The sequence below is a fragment of the Bufo bufo genome, chromosome 2 (assembly GCF_905171765.1).
Source record: "Bufo bufo chromosome 2, aBufBuf1.1, whole genome shotgun sequence".
Taxonomy (NCBI): Eukaryota; Metazoa; Chordata; class Amphibia; order Anura; family Bufonidae; genus Bufo; species Bufo bufo.
The window spans coordinates 329,748,965-329,776,000 of record NC_053390.1 but is presented as its reverse complement, the minus strand read 5'-3'; the positions used below and the strand labels follow the sequence as shown (position 1 = coordinate 329,776,000).

General features: G+C 42.1%; 1 protein-coding gene across 1 annotated transcript in view; it reads left to right on the top strand.

Annotated features, from left to right (window-relative positions):
- NTRK2 (neurotrophic receptor tyrosine kinase 2) overlaps positions 1–27,036 on the top strand; it is a 292,678-nt gene that overhangs the window by 42,560 nt on the left and 223,082 nt on the right. Inside the window, exon 6 of the mRNA XM_040417023.1 lies at positions 16,040–16,200. Within this exon, the coding sequence (XP_040272957.1) occupies positions 16,040–16,200 (161 nt within the window). The remainder of the gene's footprint in view (positions 1–16,039; positions 16,201–27,036) is intronic.

Genomic DNA, 27,036 nt, shown 5'->3' with positions numbered 1-27,036 from the left:
AGCTGAATTTTCTCATGCTTCGTGGTAGTGAATCAATTTTCCCTGAATGGCGGTAAAAAATAAGGAAAATCCCACTTACCTCCTCCATTTGTGCATGAAGTGACGGTCGCCGCCATCTTGATTGAAGATCGAAATCCTTTGCCACGTCATCACGGACTGTGCGCAATTTCACACTAGAACTTCAATCAAGATGGCGGCAGCCAGCTCTTCGCAACGTAAGTATGATTTTAGATTTGAAAAAAAAAACTTTTTTTTTACTGTATAATTGCTGTATGATGCCGCGATCAGCTATGAACGCGGCATCCTAAGGATACAATGATGGGGGGCAACTTCGGCCCTTTTTGAGCGACATCGTTTTTTATACATGGAATCCTGACCATCTTTGACAAAGGCAGAAAACTGGACTATAGGCCGTGCATATCAAACATGTGGGAATCATCTTCCATTGTGATCTCTAAACAATCGCAGCATGCTACATTTCCTGAGAAGCGTCATGCTAGGATGGGCCGTATGTGTCCGTAGAGCAGCTGCATTTTAATGTTACCCTTGCACAGCCAAAGTCTTCTAGACTCTTAGATATCATTGTGAAATAATCTATTGCTTTATCCTAATGCAGTGGGTATTCTGTGTCCCATAACACACAGGGCTGTTAGATATGCTGATTTTCATTCTGTATTATATTTCCTCTGCTTTCTGAACTGTTGGGACAAATTAGGTCATAGTGTTTCGACATTCGTATTTCTTTTGGCCTGTAACAAGTTATTGTGCAGTGCCAGAACTGGGCAGTGTTGCCCTTCAGCTCGACTTGTTAACCCTATTTCAATGGTGCTGCTGGTGAATCCGTTATTGAGTACTGATACTAAATATATAATAGTTTTTAGATATTCATAAAATATATAGATTCTATAAAATATTATGATAATAATCTTTATTTATATAGCGCCAACATATGCCGCAACGCTTTACAATCAGAGGGTTCATGTACAAACAATATCATACATTACATAGCCACAAACAAGTCAACAATTAAAACATGAGGAATTAGGGCCCTGCTCGCAGGAGCTTACAATCTATGAGGAGATAGTGGTGACATGGTCCAGCCATCTTAACATAATAGGAGAATACATATAAAGCTGCATGAGACACTCACCTGCCAGTATCCATAGGGCTTCTGAGAGCATGCGGAGTGGTGGATACTGTTAGATGATGGATCAGGTTCTGAAGAATGCGGTTGGGGATGGGGGAGGGGTGAATTGAGAAGACTTAGATTAGGGAATGTGATAGGCCACCCTCTAAAGATGTGTTTTTTTGTGAGTGCCTAGAACTGTGGGTGTTGGGAATTAACCTAATTGCTTGGGGTAGGCTATGCCAGAGAACTGGTGCAGCTCTGGAGAAGACTCAAGGCTGTATTACACCTCCCGATTTTTCGGCAGATGATCGCTAGCAAACGTTCATATGAACACTCATTAGCGATAATTGCCCAGTTGGCCAATGAACAATTCTTCATTGGCCAATTGTGATTTTTAAGCATGCTTAAAAATCATCGCTTGCTGGCGGCAAATCGTGCTGTCTAATTATGATCTGCTGCCGGCAAACCAGTAGACAGCAAGCGATGACATAACGATACCTCCTCCCATGCGGTAGAGGAGATTGCTGCATCTAATAGCAGTAGTCTTCTCCGCTAGCTAGCAGGGGATTGCCAGGAGGGAACGCTTCCCTTCCGACAATCACTTGCTCAAACGGCCTGTGTAATACAGGCTCTAGAGATGGGAGTGAGAGGTTCGGATCAGGATGTAAATCATTGGCAGAGCAAAGAGCATGGGAAGTGTGGCAGACAGAGATGAGGAGGATATATAGTGGAGTCCAGCACTGTGGAACGCTTTTTGGGTGAGAGTAATACGTTTAAATTGAATCCTATACATTATGTGCAACCAGTGCAGTGGCTGGCACAGGGTGGAGGCATCGGATAGACAAAGAGATGAGCTTACTTCTATGATACATCTAAAAGCTAAGCTTATGAATCTTTACTTATACAGTGCCTTGCAAAAGTATTCACCCCCTTGACTTTTTTCGTATTTTGGTACATTACAGCCTGAAAGGGAACCTGTCATGTGGATATTTGATTATAATCTAACTAATTATATACAATCATTAACTACTAAAAAGTGCCTTAGATGTATTCACTTACTGGTGTGACAGATGGTTATCTCATAATATACACACAAAGATGCCGCATGCCGCATGCTAATGAGCTGATTGGAGTCCGGCGTGATGTCATTGAGTCCAGCGTATATTTAATTCAGAGCTCAAGCCACTCCCCTGCCCACCTGCTGCTGGTTCATATGGAAACAAACTGTCATTCAGCAGCAGGTGGGCGGGGAGAGTCAGGAGCTCATGAATATTCATGACTCATCATTATCAGCTGGAGCTTTTCAATACAAGATGTTGGCAGATTGACTGGGTCAATTAAAGAAAGTGACCCAGCATTGTGCTAAGAGAATCAATCACTTATTTATGTTGCCCTTAGTTAGGACACCATAAAACTGGTGACAGGTTCCCTTTAAGTTCAATGTTTTGTTAATCTGAATTTTTTTTGATGGATCAGAACACAATAGTCTAAGTTGGTGAAGTGAAATGAGAAAAATATATAAATAAAACAATTTTTTGGAAATAGAAAACAGAAAATTGGCATGTGCGTATGTATTCACCCCCTTTGTTAGGAAGCCCATAAAAAGCTCTGGTCCAACCAATTACCTTCAGAAGTCACAATTAGTGAAATGATGTCCACCTGTATGCAATCTAAGTGTCACATGATCTGTCATTACATATACACACCTTTTTTGTAAGACCCCAGAGGCTGTAACACCTAAGCAAGAGGCATCACTAACCAAACACTGCCATGAAGACCAAGGAACTCTCCAAACAAGTAAGAGACAATATTGTTGAGAAGTACAAGTCAGGGTTAGGTTATAAAAAAATATCCAAATCTTTGATGATACCCAGGAGCACCATCAAATCTATCATAACCAAATGGAAAGAACATGGCACAACAGCAAACCTGCCAAGAGACGGCCGCCCACCAAAACTCACGGACCGGGCAAGCAGGGCATTAATCAGAGAGGCAGCACAGAGATCTAAGGTAACCCTGGAGGAACTGCAGAGTACCACAGCAGAGACTGGAGTATTTGTACATAGGACGACAATAAGCCGTACGCTCCATAGAGTTGGACTTTATGGCAGAGTGGCCAGAAGAAAGCCATTACTTTCATCAAAAAACAAAAAGGCACGTTGTGAGTTTGCAACTAGTGTTGAGCAAATCGAACTCCATGTGGGAGACTCCCAAAATATATGGAGGAAGGTGCTCTGGTCTGAGGAGACTAAAATTTACCTTTACGGCCATCAAAGAAACCGCTTTGTCTGGTGCAAACCCAACACATCACATCACCCAAAGAACACCATCCCCACAGTGAAACATGGTGGTGGCAGCATCATGCTGTGTGGATGCTTTTCAGCAGCCAGGACTGGGAAACTGGTCAGAGTTGAGAGAAAGATGGATGGTGGTAAATACAGGGCAAAACCTGTACCACTCTGTGCGTGATTTGAGGCTAGGACGGAGGTTCACCTTCCAGCAGGACAATGACCCCAAACACACTGCTAAAGAAACACTTGAGTAGTTTAAGTGGAAACATGTAAATCTGTTGGAATGGACTAGTCAAAGCCCAGATCTCAATCCAATAGAAAATCTGTGGTCAGACTTAGAGATTGCTGTTCACAAGCGCAAACCATCCAACTTGAAGGAGCTGGACCAGTTTTGCAAGGAGGAATTGGCAAAAATCCCAGTGGTAAGATGTGGCAAGCTCATAGAGACTTATCCAAAGCAACTTGGAGCTGTGATTGCCGCAAAAGGTGGCTCTACAAAGTATTGACTTTAGGGGGGTGAATAGTTATGCACATTGACTTTTTCTGTCATTTTGTCCTATTTGTTGTTTGCTTCACAATAAATTAAAAGAAATAGCATCTTCAAAGTTGTGGGGATGTTCTGTAAATTAAATGATACAAATCCTCAAACAATGCATGTTAATTGCAGGTTGTGCACACCGCCTATCCTTAATCCCTTACTGACCACCAGGCTTAGGCTAGGAACCTTATGATGGCCTAGTCTAAGACCTCTTTCACATGGGCGTCCCGGATTTGCTCCGGATGCGTCGCGTGCGCACACAATTGCAGTCAGTTTTGACTCTGATTGCGTTCCGTTGCTCAGTTTTTATCGTGCGGGTGCAATGCATTTTGCACGCGCGTGATAAAAAACGGAATGTGGTACCCAGACCCGAACCCGGACTTCTTCATTAAAGTTTGGGTTAGGTGTTCTGTAGATTTTATTATTTTCCTATATAACATGGTTATAAGGGAAAATAATAGCATTCTTAATACAGAATGCTTACTAAAATGTGGCTTGAGGGATTAAAAAAAAAGATAATTAACTCACCTCATCCTCTTGTTCGCGCAGTTGGCATCGTCTTCTTTCTTCTTGTTTAAGGACCTGCCAAAGGACCTTTGATGATGTAATCCTTCTATCTTCATTCAGTAGGACCTGAGCTGATGTCACTGCGCTCACCACGTGGTGAGCGCGATTATGTCATCAAAGGTCCTTTTGAAGTTCCTGAAAGAAAGAAGACGATGCCTGCTGCGCGAACAACCATGTTATAACGGAAAATAATACAGTGCATTTACTTTAATGGGGTTGCTCATCCCTATCATCTCCTAGCAACCATGCGTGAAAATCGCACCGCATCTGCACTTGCTTGTGGATGCTTGCGATTTTCATGCAGACCCATTCACTTCTATGGGGCCTGCGTTGTGTGAAAAACGCATGATATAGAACATGCTGCGATTTTCACGCAATGCCCAAGTGATGCGTGAAAATCACCGCTCATCTGCACAGCCCCATTGAAATGAATGGGTCCGGATTCAGTGCGGATGCAATGTGTTCACCTCACGCATGGCACCCGCGCGGAAAACTCACCCGTGTGAAAGGGGCCTAAGTGTTGCATGGGAGACCTGTGCTGGCCAGGGTGGGAGCTCAGCTGTTGATTGACTCACAGACTCCTGTTCTAATGAACAGGAGGGGTGGAACCCAAATCCAGCCATTTAACCCTTTAGACGCTGTGGTCAATAGTAGCTGAGGTATCTAAGTGGTTTCAGAAGGATGGGACTGCCTCTTTCATCTCTAATCTCCCGTTACACAATTGCGGAGTGCTGATGGCTGCCATGGCAACGAAATCCTAACAGTGGTCACTGGGTCTGCTATCTGCGGAAGCCTGTGGCATGGTCTGATAGGCTGGCTGTCAGTGTGAAATGACTGGCATATAACCCTATACTATGTAAGTAGTGCAGTGTATTATTTGAGCAATCCTATAATAACAAGTCCCTTACTGGGTATAAATATGTTGTAGAAAAATTCAATAAAGGGTTATTGATAAAAAAGTAAATCCAATAAAAAAAAATCCAGGTTTTTCTATACAAAATTATTTTTTAATTAAAATAAAGTTTAAATGTAAAATAAACTACGAATAATCAGTATTGCCACATCCATACCAGCTCAAAATTTACAATTATCTTATTTTTATCTCTCATGGTGAACAGCTAAAAATTAATGCAAAAAAGTTTTTTTGTTCATCCACCTCCGAAAAGATTGATTGATTTCAAAGTGATAAAAAAATGTACCCCAAAATAACACCACTCATTCTGCATAAAACAAGCTTTACTCACAGAAAATTATAACGTTATGGATCACCTGAAATATGGTGAAACAGAAATAAAGGAAAACATGTTATTATTCGGCAAAAGGTATAAAATTTAAATCAACAAATACAAATCTGCTATTGCTGGGATCACACTGAGGCCTCATGCACACGACCGTTGTGTGCATTCGCGTCCGTTCCGTCATTTTTCACAGTTTAGCGGAGGTCCCATTAATTTCTATGGAGCTGTGAAAAAAAAACTGATAGTCCTCCGTTTTTTCTCCGCGTCCGTGATCCGTGATTCCAGTCCGTCAAAAAAATATAACCTGTCCTATTCTTGTCAGTGGAAAACGGAGGACAGACCCATTTAAGTCAATGGGTCCGTCAAAAAAAACGGATGCACAACTGGTATATCATCCGTGTCCGCGTCCGTGTCCGTTTTTTTTCTACAAGACCTTGGTGCAATAAAATTACACTTTTCATTAACCTTCCTTTTTTTCCCCCTGTCAGACAAAAATAAAGGAAGACACAAGGAAACACAACTGAAGCAAAATCGGACACGGACCACTGAAGCCAAATCACTGACAGTGAAAAAACACTGTCGTGTGCCTGAGGCCTAAGTCAGAGAATAAATATCATGCTATTTATCCCACATAGTGATAAAAAAAAAAAATAGAAAAAAAAATATAGAAAAAAAAATATAGAAAAAAAAATTATTGTTTATTCGCCCTCTCAAAAAATTTAATAAAAAGCCATCAAGATGTTATATGTACCCCAGAATGCAAAAAACAAGCCCTCATACAGCTCTGTCAATGAAAAAATAAAAAAGTTAGAGCTCTTTAAAATGTTACAATGAAAAACCAAAAAAAATGGTTGGTCAATAGGGCCCAAATTTGACTGGTCATTAAAGGGGTTGGCCCATCTCACACATTAGTGGCATAGCACTATGATATGCCACAAATGTCGTGATAGGTGATGGTCCCACCTCTGGGACCTGCGCTTATCTCTAGAATGGAGCTCACAAAGTTAGGCCTCTTGCACACGAACGTATTTTATTTCAGTTTCCGTTCCGTCTTTGTAGTTTTCTTTTGCGGTCCATATGCGGAACCATTCATTTCAATGGTTCCACAAAAAAAAAAAAGGTACTCCGTGTGCATTACGTTGCTGTATTTCCGTATATCCGTTCCGCTAAAAGATAGAACTTGTCCTATTATTGTCCGCATAACGGACGAGAATAGTACTGTTCTCTTAGGGGCCAGCTGTTACGTTCCGCAAAATACGGAAAACACACAGACGTTATCCGTATTTTTTGCGGATCCGTTTTTTGCGGACCGCAAAATACATACAGTTGTGTGCAAGAGGCCTTAAGGTGAGCAGATCACGCATGCGCGGCTGATTCCATTTATTACTATAGGACTGCCAAAAATAGCTAACCACTGGCACAACTATTTCTGTCAGGCCCATAAAAGTGAATGGAGCAGTGGCAGAGCTTATACAGTGCGCTTCCCGTTCATTTCTTTGGAACTTCCGAAATAGACCACGCTGGGCTATTTTCAGCACTTCCATAAAATTAATGGAGGGTGGCATCCATTCTCCTTCACTTTAGTGCTCTGTTGTAGAGATAGGTGCGGGTCCCGTAGGTGAAACACTCACATACCAGACATTGGTGGCATATCCTAGTGATATGCCACCAATGTGTGAGATAGGCCAACCCCTTTAAGGGGTTAAACGTATATTGACTCTTGCATTTGGATATATCATAGAAGTAGACTATATTAACCCTTTATGCTTTAAGTAGGCTTTATTGTGATTTATAAATATACAAATCATAATTCATAATTATCTATTACAACTAGTGTTTTTTGTACAGGAATTATTGTATGCTACTGTCTGCAAAGTTCAGCTAGAAATAATGTAAAAATATAAAATAATTGATCTTGAAAAAAACATTTATCTTTTTGTCATTAACAACCCCCCCCCCCCCACCCAATCATTGTCATCAGTGGTCTGTGATTATGTTGCAGCCTTGAGTTGTTATTCTCACTGATAAGATTGAATTACATTGTCTGAAGGAATGTTAATGTGATTCATTTGGGAATAATAAACAGTTTTTAAGGGTCCTTTAAAAATGTCTCTGCAAAATTGTACAGCCAAGCAAGATGGTAACTAATCTTTAAAGTACTACTGTACAAAGTAGATTAAATGGAGGGCAAGTTGCGGGGTCATCACAGGATGAGAAATGAATAAGAGTAAACCAAATATAGATTACTCATTACTTGTCAGGACTCCACCACGTTATCCATTCTAGTGAATGAAGCCGCTCAATAACTACGCTTTATGTTTCCATCCACGTCACCTCCTTTTACTGATTGACAGTCTGCTCGCTACTTTACCGGTAACAATGTTTGCCATAAATTACATTCATATCTATCAAAGTGCTTGTTTAGCTAACAGAGAAGTAACCAGGGCAGCAAATCTACGGAAATACGGTATCCTGCCTATGTGCTATACCGACTGTACGGTATACTGATTATGTGCTATACCGACTGTACGGTATCCTGCCTATGTGCTATACCGACTGTACGGTATACTGATTATGTGCTATACCAACTGTACGGTATCCTGCCTATGTGCTATACCGACTATACAGTATCCTGATTATGTGATACACTGAATTTATGGTATCCTGCTTATGTGCTATACCGACTGTACGGTATACTAATTATGTGCTATACCGACTGTACGGTATACTAATTATGTGCTATACCAACTGTACGGTATCCTGCCTATGTGCTATACCGACTATACAGTATCCTGATTATGTGATACACTGAATTTATGGTATCCTGCCTATGTGCTGTACCGACTGTACGGTATACTGATTATGTGCTATACCGACTGTACGGTATCCTGCCTATGTGCTATGCCGACTGTACAGTATCCTGATTATGTGATATACTGACTGTACAGTATCCTGCTTATGTGATATACCGACTGTACGTTATCCTGATTATGTGCTATACCGACTGTACAGTATCCTGATTATGTGATATACTGACTGTACAGTATCCTGCTTATGTGATATACCGACTGTACAGTATCCTGATTATGTGATATACTGACTGTACAGTATCCTGCTTATGTGATATACCGACTGTACAGTATCCTGATTATGTGATATACTGACTGTACAGTATCCTGCTTATGTGATATACTGACTGTACGTTATCCTGATTATGTGCTATACCGACTGTACAGTATCCTGATTATGTGATATACCGACTGTACGTTATCCTGATTATGTGCTATACTGACTGTACGTTATCCTGATTATGTGCTATACTGACTGTACAGTATCCTGATTATGTGATATACTGACTGTATGGTATCCTGATTATGTGCTATACTGACTGTACAGTATCCTGATTATGTGCTATACTGACTGTACAGTATCCTGATTATGTGATATACTGACTGTATGGTATCCTGATTATGTGCTATACTGACTGTACGTTATCCTGATTATGTGCTATACTGACTGTACAGTATCCTGATTATGTGATATACTGACTGTATGGTATCCTGATTATGTGATATACTGACTGTACAGTATCCTGATTATGTGCTATACCAACTGTACGGTATCCTGCCTATGTGCTATACCGACTATACAGTATCCTGATTATGTGATACACTGAATTTATGGTATCCTGCCTATGTGCTATACCGACTGTACGGTATACTGATTATGTGCTATACCGACTGTACGGTATCCTGCCTATGTGCTATGCCGACTGTACAGTATCCTGATTATGTGATATACTGACTGTACAGTATCCTGCTTATGTGATATACCGACTGTACGTTATCCTGATTATGTGCTATACCGACTGTACAGTATCCTGATTATGTGATATACCGACTGTACGTTATCCTGATTATGTGATATACTGACTGTACAGTATCCTGCTTATGTGATATACCGACTGTACAGTATCCTGATTATGTGATATACTGACTGTACAGTATCCTGCTTATGTGATATACTGACTGTACGTTATCCTGATTATGTGCTATACCGACTGTACAGTATCCTGATTATGTGATATACCGACTGTACGTTATCCTGATTATGTGCTATACTGACTGTACGTTATCCTGATTATGTGCTATACTGACTGTACAGTATCCTGATTATATGATATACTGACTGTACGGTATCCTGATTATGTGCTATACCGACTGTACGGTATCCTGCCTATGTGCTATGCCGACTGTACAGTATCCTGATTATGTGATATACTGACTGTACAGTATCCTGCTTATGTGATATACCGACTGTACGTTATCCTGATTATGTGCTATACCGACTGTACAGTATCCTGATTATGTGATATACTGACTGTACAGTATCCTGCTTATGTGATATACCGACTGTACGTTATCCTGATTATGTGATATACTGACTGTACAGTATCCTGCTTATGTGATATACCGACTGTACAGTATCCTGATTATGTGATATACTGACTGTACAGTATCCTGCTTATGTGATATACTGACTGTACGTTATCCTGATTATGTGCTATACCGACTGTACAGTATCCTGATTATGTGATATACCGACTGTACGTTATCCTGATTATGTGCTATACTGACTGTACGTTATCCTGATTATGTGCTATACTGACTGTACAGTATCCTGATTATGTGATATACTGACTGTATGGTATCCTGGTTATGTGATACACTGACTGTACAGTATCCTGATTATGTGCTATACTGACTGTACAGTATCCTGATTATGTGATATACTGACTGTACGGTATCCTGATTATGTGCTATACTGACTGTACAGTATCCTGATTATGTGCTATACTGACTGTACGGTATCCTGATTATGTGCTATACTGACTGTACGGTATCCTGATTATGTGATATACTGACTGTACAGTATCCTGATTATGTGATATACTGACTGTACGGTATCCTGATTATATGATATACTGACTGTACAGTATCCTGATTATGTGATACACTGACTGTACGGTATCCTGATTATGTGCTATACTGACTGTACAGTATCCTGCTTATGTGCTATACTGACTGTACGGTATCCTGATTATGTGCTATACTGACTGTACAGTATCCTGATTATGTGATATACTGATGTACGGTATTCTGATTATGTGATACACTGACTGTACGGTATCCTGCTTATGTGCTATACTGACTGTACAGTATCCTGATTATGTGCTATACTGACTGTACAGTATCCTGATTATGTGATATACTGACTGTACGATATACTGATTATATGATATACTGACTGTACAGTATCCTGATTATGTGATACACTGACTGTACGGTATCCTGATTATGTGCTATACTGACTGAATCAGTATCCTGATTATGTGATACACTGACTGTACAGTATCCTGATTATGTGATATACTGACTGTACTGTATCCTGATTATGTGCTATACCGACTGTACAGTATCCTGATTATGTGATATACTGACTGTACGGTATCCTGCCTATGTGCTATACCAACTGTACAGTATTTTGATTATGTGATATACTGACTGTACAGTATCCTGATTAAGCAATATACTGACTGTACGGTATCCTGCTTATGTGATACACTGACTGTACGGTATCCTGATTATGTGATACACTGACTGTATAGTATCCTGATTATGTGATACACTGACTGTACAGTGTCCTGATTATGTGCTATACCAACTGTGCAGTATTTTGATTATGTGATATACTGACTGTACAGTATCCTGCTTATGTGATATACTGACTGTACGGTATCCTAATTATGTGCTATACCGACTGTACATTATCCTGATTAGAGATGTCGCGAACATAAAATTTTCCGTAAACGAATTTCCGCAAACGTTCGCGAATTTTAAAACCCACAGGGACTCTTTCTGGCAACAATAGTGATGGAAAAGTTGTTTCAAGGGGACTAACACCTGGACTGTGGCATACCGGGGGGGGGGGGGATCCATGGCAAAACTCCCATGGAAAATTACGTTGTTGACGCAGAGTCGGGTTTTAATCCGTAAAGGGCATAAATCACCTAACATTCCTAAATTGTTTGGAATAACGTGCTTTAAAACATCCAGTGTGTGTATACGATCAGGTATGATGTTGTATCGATCAGGTAGTGTAAGGGTTACGCCCACTTCACAGTGACAGACCAAACTCTGACAGACCAAACTATGACAGACCAAACTCCCCGCTTAACGCACTGCAAACAACCGCAAACAGTCCATTTGCACAACCGCAAACTCCCCATTTGCACAAGGTTGGATACCAAGCTAGCCATGTCCTGTTCCTTGTCCTCACTGACGTCATTGAAGGTCTCTTCCTTCACCCAGCCACGTACAACACCAAGGGTCCCCAAAAGGTGACAACAAGCCCCCTGGGACGCCTGCTGTGGTTGGTCTTCCACCTCCTCAAAGCCACCTTCCTCCTCTGACTCCTCTTCTTCAGACTCCTCTCTCTGCGTTGCCGCAGGTCCAGCAATCGACGACGACAAGGCTGCTTCTGGTGGTGATGGTGACCACAACTCTTCCTCTTCATGCTCATCTACGGCCTGATCCAGCACTCTTCGCAGGGCACGCTCCAGAAAAAATGCATATAGGATGAGGTCAATGATGTTGCCTTGGGTTTGACTGACCAGGTTTGTCACCTCCGCAAAAGGACGCATGAGCCTACAGCCATTGTGCATGAGCGTTCAGTAACGCGGCCAAAAAATACCCAGCTCTGCAGAGGCTGTCCTCTTTTTTTTTAATTAAAAAAATCTGTTCTTACCAGTTTAATCTCTGTTACGTCCCCTATCAGGGGCCGGTGTATGGAATAGATTTTAGGAACCGGGAGATGGAAAAAGATGGTTGTTCGGTCCTCTTACTTACTCACCAATTTGGGGCACGGCGTGTGCGCCGTGCAATGTAATCCTGATTATGTGCTATACTGACTGTACAGTATCCTGATTATGTGCTATACTGACTGTATAGTATCCTGATTATGTGCAATACTGACTGTACAGTATCCTGATTATGTGATACACTGACTGCACGGTATCCTGCTTATGTGCTATACTGACTGTACAGTATCCTGATTATGTGATATACCGACTGTACAGTATCCTGATTATGTGATATACTGACTGTACAGTATCCTGCTTATGTGATATACTGACTGTACGATATCCTGATTATGTGCTATACCGACTGTACAGTATCCTGATTATGTGATATACCGACTGTACGTTATCCTGATTATGTGATATACTGACTGTACGTTATCCTGATTATGTGCTATACTGACTGTACAGTATCCTGATTATGTGATACACTGACTGTACGGTATCCTGATTATTTGCAATACTGACTGTACAGTATCCTGATTATGTGATATACTGACTGTACAGTATCCTGATTATGTGATATACTGACTGTACGGTATCCTGATTATGTGCTATACTAACTGTAAATGCCACCCTATGTGAGTGGTGTGTTAAGTAGTACTATCCCTATCAGTTTAATCCCTGTTACGTCCCCTATCAGGGGCCGGTGTATGAAATAGATTTTAGGAACCGGGAGATGGAAAAAGATGGTTGGTCGGTCCTCTTACTTACTTACCAATTTGGGGCACGGCGCGTGCGCCGTGCAATGTAATCCTGATTATGTGCTATACTGACTGTACAGTATCCTGATTATGTGCAATACTGACTGTACAGTATCCTGATTATGTGATACACTGACTGTACAGTATCCTGATTATGTGATATACTGACTGTACAGTATCCTGATTATGTGATACACTGACTGTACGGTATCCTGATTATTTGCAATACTGACTGTACAGTATCCTGATTATGTGATATACTGACTGTACAGTATCCTGATTATGTGATATACTGACTGTATGGTATCCTGATTATGTGCTATACTAACTGTACAGTATTTTGATTATGTGCTATACTGACTGTATGGTATCCTGATTATGTTCTACTGTATGTGGACTGTATGGTATCCTGATTATGTGATATACCGACTGTATGGTGTCTTGATTATGTGATATACTGACTGTATGGTGTCTTGATTATGTGATATACTGACTATACGGTATCCTGCTTTTGTGCTATACTGACTGTACAGCATCCTAATTATGTGCTATTCTGACTATACGGTATCCCTATTATTTAATAAACTGACTGTACAGAATACTCATTGCATGATGTTGCCTGTTTGGTACGCTGACTAAATGTTATTCTGAATATGTGTTACACTGACTGAACGGCATCCTGATTATACAAAAATTGTACTGCATAATACACTTTTTGTATAATATACTGATTGGATCATTCATTGATAGGATATTTTTTTCTGATTGTATTACATTCTGATTCAATGACTATATATTATACAGATTATATTGTATATCATACAGATTGCACCGTTTAGTAATTGCTATACACACTAAGTCATTTGTACATATAGCATCTAAAAAAATGAAAAAATTTAAATACGAAATCTAAAAAATATTAAATAAATGTAACCATTTGTTGAGAAATTGAAATAGGTTTATTATCAGTAGTAATTATTGTCTACTTGTCAACTAAAAAAGAATTTTATTACGGTACATACTATACATACATCATTTAGTTGTATTTTACTTTTACAGTATATTGGCTTTCATAAAAAGCTGGATTGCGAATAATATGGTTGCCATTATGGCTTCCAGATGGATTGTCTAAAGACACGTTTAAACTGGGCTATTATCGGGCCTAAACATCAAATGTTTGTAGGAACACTATGGCCTCTTTCACACGGGTGTGTCCGGATTAGGTCCGGATGCGTCCCGGTGCATTGCGGCAAACCCGCGCGAGTAGGAATGCAATTGCAGTCAGTTTTGACTTCGATTGCGTTCCGATGTTCAGTTTTTATCGCGCAGGTGCAATGTGTTTTGCACGCGTGTGATAAAAAACCGACTGTGGTACCCAGACCCGAACTTCTTTACAGAAGTTCAGGTTTGGGTTAAATGTAGTGTAGAGTGTATTATTTCCCCTTATAACATGGTTATAAGGGAAAATAATAGCATTCTGAATACAGAATGCATAGTACAATAGGGCTGGAGGGGTTAAAAAAAAAATAATAATAATTTAACTCACCTTAATCCACTTGTTCGCGCAGCCGACATCTCTTCTGTCTTTATCTGTGAGGAAAAGGACCTTTGATGACGCCACTGCGTTCATCACATGGTCCATCACATGGTCCATCACATGATCCATCACCATGGTGATGGATCATGTGATGAGCGTAGTGACGCCATCAAAGGTCCTATTGCTCACAGATAAAGACAGAAGAGATGCCGGCTGCGCGAACAAGTGGATTAAGGTGAGTTAAATACATTTTTTATTTTTTTTTAACCCCTCCAGCCCTATTGTACTATGCATTATGTATTCAGAATGCTATTATTTTCCCTTATAACCATGTTATAAGGGGAAATAATAATGATCGGTCCCCATCCCAATCGTCACCTAGCAACCGTGCGTGAAAATTGCACCGCATCCGCACTTGCTTGCAGATGCTTGCAATTTTCACGCAACCCCATTCATTTCTATGGGGCCTGCGTTACGTGAAAAACGCACAAAGAGGAGCATGCTGCGATTTTCACGCAATGCACAAGTGATGCGTGAAAATCACCACTCGTGTGCACAGCCCCATAGAAATGAATGGGTCAGGATTCAGTGCTGGTGCAATGCGTTCAACTCACGCATTGCATCCGCGTGGAATACTCGCCCGTGTGAAAGGGGCCTAATTCTATATAAGCCCCTGTAAAGGTGCCGCCAATCACCAAGTGAACGAGCAAATGCTTGCTCATCGAGTGAAATGGTCGTTTATGCAGCAAATTAAATCATGGTTGTGAAGTGTGAACAGGGGTCTGCTGCCCAGAAAAAAATGAATCTGTATGAGGATGAGCAATGGCAATAGAGATCCCTCATCCTCCGTATAGTGGAGGTGATTGCTGCATTTAAATTTGTTTCTTACCACCACTGATGAGCAGGCAATCATCGGGAAGTAAGGGTTCCTTGCCAATAATTTCCTTCTCAGTCAGCGCAGTGTAAATGCTCCTTTACTGTCTTTCTAGATTAATCAATGTAAGATCTGCCCATTTGTAACTAGGAATATTAATCTAGGTTGTATATACTGTACTTGATAATTGCAGCAAAATGAATTTTCAAGAAGTGCTGATGTAAAGCTGTCTTTTCTCCCAGAATTCTAGGTAACAATCCATTCCAGTGTTCATGTCAAATCATGTGGATTAAAGTATTTCCGGAGACGAGCATCATAGACAAGCACAACTTATTTTGCTATACTGAATATAATGAATTTATCAAGAGGATTCCTCTAAGTACCATGCAGATCCCCAACTGTGGTAAGATGGTGTTAGCGATTCTATATTTACCTGTTGGCAAAATGAGCAATTGGTCCAGTTTGACTACATCATTTGGGCCACACGGTCAGATTTCCTGAAGCAGTTTTAGAAGCCAAAATCAGGAGGTGATCATAAAAGGAGAGACATTTTAAAGGATAGATAAGATGTCTGCTGTTTTTTTAATTCACTCCTGGTTTTGGCTTCCAGTACTGCTTCAGGAAACCTGACCGCGTGGACATACCCTAAGTCTGGGTTCACATTGTGTTTTAGTTCTCTGGACAGCTTTCCCTTGGGGTCAAACAAGCAGTGTCGGACTGGGGTGCCTAGGGCCCAGCAGTAAAATTTATTTTGGAGGCCCACCGTACGGATACATTCAAGTATTACCTGCTCACACAGACACAAGATGCCACCAGATGATTGAATATAGGGGGTCCCTGCAGCAACTCTGAGAAGGTAGGTCTGGGGAGAAGAGGACACTGGTGAAGTCATTTCAGCTCTAATCGTGTCTATAATTATAAACTGGGGAGTTTATTTAATAATCTATCAAGTTTTTTATATGACCACAGGCTGGTGGAGGTGCTGTACATTGAACATATACATGTAGTGCAGTAAGTCTACTGTGTTATGTGCCACTTGTGCAGGAGGTAGGAGACTAGGGGCCCACCTTACTCAGGGGCCCACCGGGGGGATCACCTATACCCCTTTGGGCCAGTCCGAGCCTGGTCACAAGTCTGAACACCCGAAAACAGATCTACCAGTCTACCACACTATTCTGTCCAGCAAGAAAGCCAGAAACAAACAGAAAGCCTCTAGATGAATCCTTTGAACCATTAAAGTAAATGTACTCGTTATAATGTACGTTTGAATAGCACTTTCGGGTATTCAGACACCCAACGAAAAGCCTTGCAGAGAGCTAAAACCTAGCCTAATCTTGTTAAGGTATGTATGGTCACAGTTGGCAGACTGTTCCATTCATCTCAACGGGGTTTGCATAAATCTAAGGACAACTGAGGTCATTTATCAAACTGGTGTAAGGTAGAACTGGTTTAGTTGCCCATAGCAACCAATCAGATTCCACCTTTCATTTTTCACAGCTCATTTAGAAAAAAAAGGTGGACTCTGGTTGCTATGGGCAACTAAGCCAGTTCTACTTTACACCAGTTTGATAAATGACCCCAATACTGCAGAAACATCACCATTCAGAATGATGGAATAGATTGTTGTGTGTGAACATCTCTTATTCTACCTGTTTTTATAATGCTTTATGGTTATGGGTTATATATTTTATATTTATATTGCAGTTAGTATTGAGTCACTTTTTTGTGACCAAGTTTTGCCTATATTGTATTTCTACAATAATGTTTTAGGCTGCTAATCATTTTTTGCAAGGAACAATGTGCTATTTTACATAGGAAGAAAGCAAAATGAAATTGACATTCAGCTTAGTTGGACTTTCTTAAAAGGAATCTGGTGATTTCTGCTGCCCTATATGAGAGCCTATTAGGGTAGAGGGAGAAAAGCTGAGCTCTGTAATATATAGCTTTATATGATTTAGAGCCTGATTTCAGAGAGAGTCCTGAATATTCCGCCCACATAGGATGATTGACAACCTTCTGTGTACATATAGGGAAAGCTGTCAGTCATCCTGTGTGTGTCTGTGTGTGTGGGAGGGGGTACGCAGGACTCTCGCTCTCTCTCCTAGGAGTCTTAGCAGTTATTTCTCTGCTATGTACTCCGAAATCCTGCTCTAGATCATAAAAGCCTACTTTCACACTGGAGTTTTGGATTTCCGTTTCCGAGATCCGTTCAGGGCTCTCACAAGCGGTCCAAAACGGATCAGTTTTGCCCTAATACATTCTGAATGGAAAAGGATCCGCTCAGAATGCCTCAGTTTGGCTCCATTCTGCCTCTAGAGGCGGACACTAAAACGCTGCTTGCATCGTTTTGGTGTCCGCCTGACGATGCGGAGGCAAACGGATTCGTCCTGACACACAATGTAAGTCAATAGCGACGGATCTGTTTTCACTGACACAATATGGCACAATAGAAAACGGATCCGTTCCCCATTGACTTTCAATGGTGTTCAAGACGGATCCGTTTTGGCTATGTTAAAGATAATACAAACGGATCCGTTCTGAACGGATGAGCTCAGCATCGCTACTTTATGCCCTGCTCTCAGATAGGACTGCACAAATCATTTGGCAGGTTCACTTTAAATATACTTATGGGGTCATTTATCAGACTGGTGTAAAGTAGAACTGGCTTAGTGTTGCCCATGGCAACCAATCAGATTCCACCTTTTATTTTTGACAGCTCCTTTGGAAAATGAAAGGTGGAATCTGATTGGTTGCTATGGGCAACTAAGTCAGTTCTACTTTACACCAGTCTGATAAATGACCCCATTAGTTTGTAGTGATTAGTGTTGAGCGAATTGAAATATCCAAAGTGGTGACGTCACTGCGCACGCCCAGCATGGTCACGTGGTAACATCATCACGCTCGCCGCAGGTCCTTTGGTGGGTTTTCTTCAATCAAGACTGGAGCGGACGGCCTCTCCACGTGCAAGTGGATGAAGTGAATATAATTTTTTAAAATCTTCGATTAACCCCTGAACGGCTTAATGTGAGTCACAGATGCCTCGATCAGTGGTAATTGAGGGCTTAAATGGTGGCAGGCGGTGCGATAGCCATTCCCAGTCATTGCACCCACTCCATACAATGGAAACTGAATCATGACAAAGTAACTCGTAATGAATCGAATTTCTTGTTAAAGGACCAGATCAAATTTTTCAAAACTTCCCTCATCTCTAGTAGTGATACTTAACCCACTCCTGCCTTCAAACCATCAGTCCTTTTCCCCTAAATTACATCCTCTGGTGAAGTTGTCTGGTCACGTGCAACATGTGGAACTACTTTCCAATGTGACATTACATCAGGGTAAACACATGATGCAATGATATATCACTACGTTAGAAGATTCTAATGGAGGTGGCGAGATTGTCTCAATGTGCAGATGGAAAGCTCTGTAAACACGATTAATGTAGAGGAAAGGTACGTCTTAGGAATGTCTGAAGTTACCTCAGTATATAACCACCCCTGTAATGTAACACGGTACTGCTAGTCCAAGTCTGAATTAGGTTATCTATTATAGGACTTACATTGCTAAAGTGAAACCGGTATATGTACAGTATCATTTATTTTCAGTGTTAGCTCCAGATATGATTGTTTTAGCAAATACTTGTATTTCTTATGAAATAACTGTTTTGGAGCATCTTTCCTCCGATTGTGTCTCTATACACAGTCTGAGATTGGATAGGCTCAAATTGTGTAGGGACACACACCTAGCTGGTAGCTCCAAGTGTTAATTTAGTCATACATTTCTAGAATGCAGATTTCCAATAAAAGATGGTCCAGACTTGTTATATCACGGGGAATACAAGTGCACACATACATGCTAAAGACAAATCCTTTATCACTTTGCTGCAAAACTAACCTGAGCATCAATGTTTGGAAAATAGGGTGTGGGCTGTTAACCTAAAGATAGAAAAATGTATGCCCAAACATGTGGTTAGCATTGGAGTAGGGTAAAGAGGGACCTGTCACCCTTCCTGACATGTCTGTTAGACTTGCATTCCCCATGAGATAACAATTCTAGAGTATATTTTCGTATACCTCTATATTGTGCAACTGCTCTGTTATTACAATTAGTAATTTATGAGTGAATTGCCAACAGTCTGCAATAGAGTCCAACTGGGTGTTACCATTTGGAGATGTTCCTATCCACAGTCTGGCACTGGCAGCACTGATTTACCAGTGTCAGACTGTGCAGGGACACCACCCCAGTTGGTTATTCCCAGCTGGACTCTATTGCAGGCTGTTGGCAGTTCATTCAGAAACTTTTAGTAGGAATAATAGAGGAATGGCACGGCATAGAGGTATATGAAAAGATGCTCCTGGATTGCAAGTGGTTACTAAAACAGACATGCAAGGAGAGGTGACAGGTCGTCTTTAACCAGCAGCAAAGGGAGGCTTTATTTTAGTCTATGATATAGGGGTCCATCAACTCTTTTATGTCCCTGGTTAGAACCACCTTTACAATGTCTATGTTTGCTACAAATAGAGTAATATGTAGACTGATAGAAAGGATCTAAGAGCCTAAGTGCCCAAACCTCGGAGAAATATGATCACCCAGCACAATATGGATTTTCTAAGTGCTGATAACACAAACCATCTTAAGCATATTTTATTTTTAGTGTTTAATGCAGATTGATAATTGTGTGTGCTATGGTTACTTGATTTTTTGTTAATTAGTGTAACTCTCATTTCATTTTGTAATCTGTAGGGGCAGTGAATACACTTTTGTAATGTACTCTAATAGGGAAATGTGTCCATTTCTATTAGAAAACTGTATGTAAAGTCTCCCTTTAGCAAACCTCTAACTAAGCATTACTAAGGAAAATCCGTCTTTGGCGTTCTACTGAACGTTGAAGATGCAGTATGACTGTATGATGCAGAGGCTTCTCAGCCTGTCTCTGGTCTGCCTGTCCCAGCCCCTGCCTCCCTATATGTGTAATAGACTTAAAGAGGACCTGTCTCCTCCCCTGACATGCCTGTTTTAATAGCTTCATGCATTCCCCATGTAATAACAATTCTGGAGCTTGTATACTTATGGCTCTATGATTGTCACGGCCATGGTCATGACCGTGACTCCTTAACCGCATGCGGTTGCCTGTGGTTTGTTTTTGGTTGTTCAACCACAGGTGAGGGCTGCTTGTGTGTTGCCTCACTTGTGGTTGCCGCGGGCAAAAAGTGGTTGGAGATTGTCGCAGATAGCAGCCTGAGCTGGTGCTAGGCAGCTTGCGGCATCTTCATGCGGTTACACCTAGCTACCGCTTTGTTAGGTGTGTGTGTATGTATGTATGGTGTGCACTGTGTTTATGTTACGTGTGCACTGAGACCTTTCCCTTCACTGTGGCTGCTCGCAGCAACGTTTTGTATAGTGTGTACATGTGGTGGCAGTGTCCCGGCCTTCGGGCTGACTCCCAGGACATGGTAGCCACCCATGTCGTTGCCTGCGGCAACAGCCACAGCGTGACTTTTGTTTTGACACTTCCCCTTTTAGTTGGTGTTTTCCCTTCCCTTTGGTTTTGGAAGGGTTAACTCCCTTTCTGTGTGTATGAGTCACTGAGTCACGGGGTGTGTCTGATTGTGTGGTGTGGCCACTTAGGCCTATATAGCCTTGGTGTTTGACATGGCTCAGGAGGTTGCTTCAGCCATGCTTAGCTGGAGCAACCTCCTGTGTTTACCAACTGCCAGTGAGAGCCACCCTTGTGGTTCATAAATATAATGTCACATTAAGTTTATGTTCATCTTTATGTGTGATGTCTATGTGATGGTCTGTTGGGATTTTCTTGTGTTGTTTAGTGCAGCTTATGGATCTGGATTCCTGTTTGCACAGGGATCCAGTCAGCAAGGCTGTGGCAGGTAGGTGGAACTCGGATAGTTCACCTGCCATATCCGTAAGTCTGTTTGTGTTCCCCTTTTCCCTGCAGCTTGGCCAGTGAGACCCCTGTTCCTCCGTGTCCAGTAGGAACAGGCCGTCTTACCTTGACTCCTAGTCCAGGGACCGGTCGGAGGGTGAGTTAGGGATCCGAGGTTCCGGAGCATGGGTCCTCCTACCTTAAAGGTCGGCCCATGCAGCTAGGAGTTAGGGTCAGGTTAGGGACGCTTTAGGAGGTGACTTGCTCCCTAATCCTGTTGTCCTGGCCGAGCAGCCATAACATCATCTGGCATCGCACGGCTGAGGATTTCCCCCATCCTCAGCCGTGACAATGATGTGCCATTCCTTCATTATTTCTACTAGAAGTTATGAATGTAACAGAGGGTACAGAGGGGTGGTAACCAGTTGGGGGTGTGTACCTGCACAGATGACTATCCAATCAGTGCTGCCATTTTCTGTGCAGGTACCCCCCCAACTGGTTACCTCCCCTCTGTACCCTTACTGAAGGCTAATAGCAATTAATTCATAACTTCTAGTAGAAATAATACAGGAATGGCACAACACAGAGCCATAAGTATAAATGCTCCAGAATTGTTATTACATGGGGAAAACAGGCATGTCAGGAGTGGGAACAGATCCTCTTTAACTAAGACTAATGGGACTGCAGTTTATCTGCTGCCAGTGCTGATCGCTGGCAGAGCGCTCCCCTCTATCTTCCCAGCGCACCTCTGGTCAGATGTGGGAAGTTAGGTAGTGGGGCTGCAATAAAGCTGGTTTCTTTTCATATCATTATATACACATAATTTGTTCTTTTTTAGAATTATTAGTCTTATAATTTGAAAAATATTGTAATTTTTTTATTATTTTTTTTACATTTTAGCTATTTTGTTCTGGTAATAATATAGTGTTTCCCTAAAGTAGACTTTTATTAGTATTTGAATAAGACCAAGTAGGATTATGTCACCATGTCCTTATCTTCCAGATTTATTATATTCCCATCAGGTATACAAAAAAAGCAACGTTTTAGCTTATTACAAACCTTTTTCAAACTTGAGGGACCACTGGTGCTGTCTTTAATTGCTTTTTATGGTGCTACATTTTTATTAGTGTTCGTCATGGACTTCCATAAATTTTGATTTATTAAATGTCCAATTTTGGTTCATCAGGACTTGGCTGGCAGTACAACAGTGATGAGGGGTGTATGGGAGTTTTTGGGGTAGGTTGTTTTGTTTTGTATTTTTTTGATTAATGTATTTCTCACTTTTAGTCCCTCCTAAGCCAGAAATTTTTTTACACTAAACTTTTTCACTGTAACTGGGGCTGCAAATTAGTACCAGTTACAGGATAAGCCTGTCCAGTCACAGCAATAATCGGACCTCCTAGTACCATCATCTTGGTGATCATGTGACTAATCCAGGCAGCTACAGTGGTGCAAAAAAGTATTTAGTCAGCCACCAATTGTGCAAGTTCTCCCACTTAAAAAGATGAGAGAGGCCTGTAATTTTCATCATAGGTATACCTCAACTATGAGAGACAGAATGAGAAAAAGAAAAATCCAGAAAATCACATTGTCTGATTTTTAAAGAATTTATTTGCAAATTATCATGGAAAATAAGTATTTGGTCAATAACAAAAGTTCACCTCAATACTTTGTTATATACCCTTTGTTGGCAATGACAGGGGTCAAACGTTTTCTGTTACTCATTACATGGTTTTCACACACTGTTGCTGGTATTTTGGCTCATTCCTCCATGCAGATCTCCCCTAGAGCAGTGATGTTTTGGGGCTGTCGCTGGGCAACACAGACTTTCAATTCCCTCCAAAGGTTTTCTATGGGGTTGAGATCTGGAGACTGGCTAGGCTACTCCAGGACCTTGAAATGCTTCCTACGAAGCCACTCCTTCATTGCCTGGGCGGTGTGTTTGGGATCATTGTCATGCTGAAAGACCCAGCCACGTTTCATCTTGAATGCCCTTGCTGATGGAAGGAGGTTTTCACTCAAAATCTCACGATACATGGCCCCATTCATTCTTTCCTTTACACGGATCAGTCGTCCTGGTCCCTTTGCAGAAAAACAGCCCCAAAGCATGATGTTTCCAGCCCCATGCTTTACAATAGGTATGGTGTTCTTTGGATGCAACTCAGCATTCTTTCTCCTCCAAACACGACGAGTTGAGTTTTTACCAAAAAGTTCTACTTTGGTTTCATCTGACCATATGACATTCTCCCAATCCTCTTCTGGATCATCCAAATGCTCTCTGGCAAACTTCAGATGGGCCCGGACATGTACTGCTTAAGCAGGGGGACACGTCTGGCACTGCAGGTTTTGAGTCCCTGGTGGCATAGTATGTTAGTGATGGTAACCTTTGGTACTTTGGTCCCAGCTCTCTGCAGGTCATTCACTAGGTCCCCCCGTGTGGTTCTGGGATTTTTGCTCACTGTTCTTGTGATCATTTTGACCCCACGGGGTGAGATCTTGCGTGGAGCCCCAGATCAAGGGAGATTATCAGTGGTCTTGTATGTCTTCCATTTTCTAATAATTGCTCCCACAGTGTCACGGATGGTGTACAGGAAACAAGACAATGCAATACAATTAATGACTCACTGGATCCACAACTAAGGAACAAAAGGGAGACCCCTACATGAGACCTGCCACTCTCCCTAATTGCTTAGCCTATGCGAACACCCCAAAGGTGGATGGGCGCATATCCACGTACCTCGGCTATCTAATACCTGAAAACCCTACAATAGTGAGGGGACACGACCACCGGCTCCCTACACAAGACACGGAGGGAGTCAGGGTCACCTGAAAATCCAGCAGACAGAAAATCACAAATAAAGGAACAGCACTTATCTTGCAGAGGACTGGGGAATAGAAACAGCATGCACACACACTCCAGGAAGTTGTATAAGCCGCAACCTAATGCATCATGGGGAGGAACTTAAAGGGAAGCAATCAGTCCAACTGCATGACAGCTGAGATAGACTAACGAGATGAGGAACTTAACCAAAACAAAGAAACTCAAGGAGGAGGATCTGGAAAGCTCCTGTCAGAGCTTCTCAGCTGTCTAGTTGTGACAGTACCCCTCCCTCTACGAGTGGACTCCGGACACTCAGGGCCCACCTTCTCAGGATGGGACCTATGGAAAGCCCTGATGAGACAAGTGGCCTTAATGTCCGTCACTGGGACCCACATCCTCTCCTCAGGACCATAACCCTCCCAATGAACGAGGTACTGGAGGGAACCGCGGACAAGACGAGAATCCACAATCCTAGAGACCTGAAATTCAAGATTTCCATCAACCATAATCGGAGGAGGAGGCAAAGGCGAGGGTACAATAGGTTGAACATAAGGTTTCAATAAGGACTTATGAAAAACATTATGGATCTTCCAAGTCTGAGGAAGATCAAGACGGTAGGCAACAGGATTGATGACAGACAGGATCTTGTAAGGCCCAGTAAACCTAGGACCCAACTTCCAGGAGGGAACCTTCAATTTGATATTCTTGGTAGACAACCACACCAGATCACCAACATTCAGGTCCGGACCAGGCACACGTCTCTTATCTGCCACACGCTTATATCTCTCACTCATGCTCTTTAGATTATCCTGAATCTTTTGCCAAATAGATGACAAAGACGAGAAGAATCTGTCCTCATCAGGTAAACCAGAAGACCCCTCTCCCGAGAAAGTCCCAAACTGCGGATGAAACCCATATGCACCAAAAAATGGTGACTTATCAGAGGACTCCTGACGACGGTTATTTAAAGCAAACTCAGCAAGGGGCAAAAAAGAACACCAATCCTCCTGATTCTCCGCCACAAAACAGCGCAGATATGTCTCCAGATTCTGATTGACGCGCTCTGTCTGGCCATTCGACTGCGGGTGGAAAGCAGAAGAGAATGACAACCGAACCCCCAAGCGAGAACAGAAAGCCTTCCAGAATCTGGAAACAAACTGCGTGCCCCTATCAGAGACTATGTCTGAAGGAATACCATGCAATTTGACAATGTGGTCAATAAATGCCTGCGCCAGCGTCTTAGCATTGGGCAAACCAGGAAAAGGGATGAAATGCACCATTTTGCTAAAACGGTCCACCACCACCAGAATCACAGTCCTCCCCGAGGAACGAGGCAAGTCCGTTATGAAGTCCATGGACAGATGTGTCCAAGGACGGGAAGGAATGGGTAAGGGAAGGAGAGGACCTGATGGCCGTGAATGAGGGACTTTGGCACGAGCGCAAGTCTCGCAAGCTGCCACAAAACCCTCAACCGACTTACGAAGCGCAGGCCACCAGAATCTCCGAGCGATGAGATCCAGTGTGGCTCTTGCCCCCGGGTGCCCAGCAAGGACCGTATCGTGGTGTTCCTTAAAAATCTTGTGTCTCAAAGAGAGAGGCACAAACAACCTCCCAGGAGGACAAAGATCAGGAGCCTCTGACTGGGCTGCCTGCACCTCTGCCTCCAATTCAGGAAAAAGAGCAGAGACCACCACACCTTCAGCCAAAATGGGACCCGGGTCTTCAAAATTCCCACCTCCCGGAAAACAACGTGACAGGGCATCTGCCTTCACATTCTTAACCCCAGGGCGAAACGTGACAACAAAATTAAACCTTGAAAAGAACAAAGACCATCTGGCCTGTCTCGGGTTCAGACGCTTGGCTGACTCCAAGTAGGCCAGATTTTTATGGTCAGTAAACACGGTAATAGGGTGTCTGGCTCCCTCTAGACAATGGCGCCATTGCTCAAAAGCCAACTTGATGGCCAACAATTCCCTATCTCCCACATCATAATTTCTCTCTGCGGAGGAGAGTTTCTTCGAGAAAAAGGCACATGGTTGCCATTTGGCAGGAGAGGAACCCTGAGACAAGACCGCACCCACCCCTACCTCAGAAGCATCAACCTCAACTATGAAGGGTAACGAAATATCAGGTTGTACCAGGATAGGAGCGGAAGCAAAACTCTCCTTGATATTAGAAAAGGCCTTACGCGCCTCTACCGACCAGGAAGAAAAATCTACCCCCTTTCTGGTCATATCAGTGAGTGGTTTAACAACAGAGGAATAATTCAAAATAAATTTCCTGTAATAATTGGCAAAGCCCAAAAAACGCATCAGCGCCTTCTGATTCTCAGGAAGCTCCCACTCAAGCACAGCGCGGACCTTCTCGGGGTCCATGCGAAAACCAGAAGCGGAGAGAAGAAACCCCAGAAATTGAATTTCTGGAACCGCAAACACACATTTTTCCAGTTTCGCGTATAATTTATTCTCCCGCAGGATGAGCAAGACCTGACGTAAGTGTTCCTTATGAGTCTTGAAATAAGGAGAAAAAATCTAAAT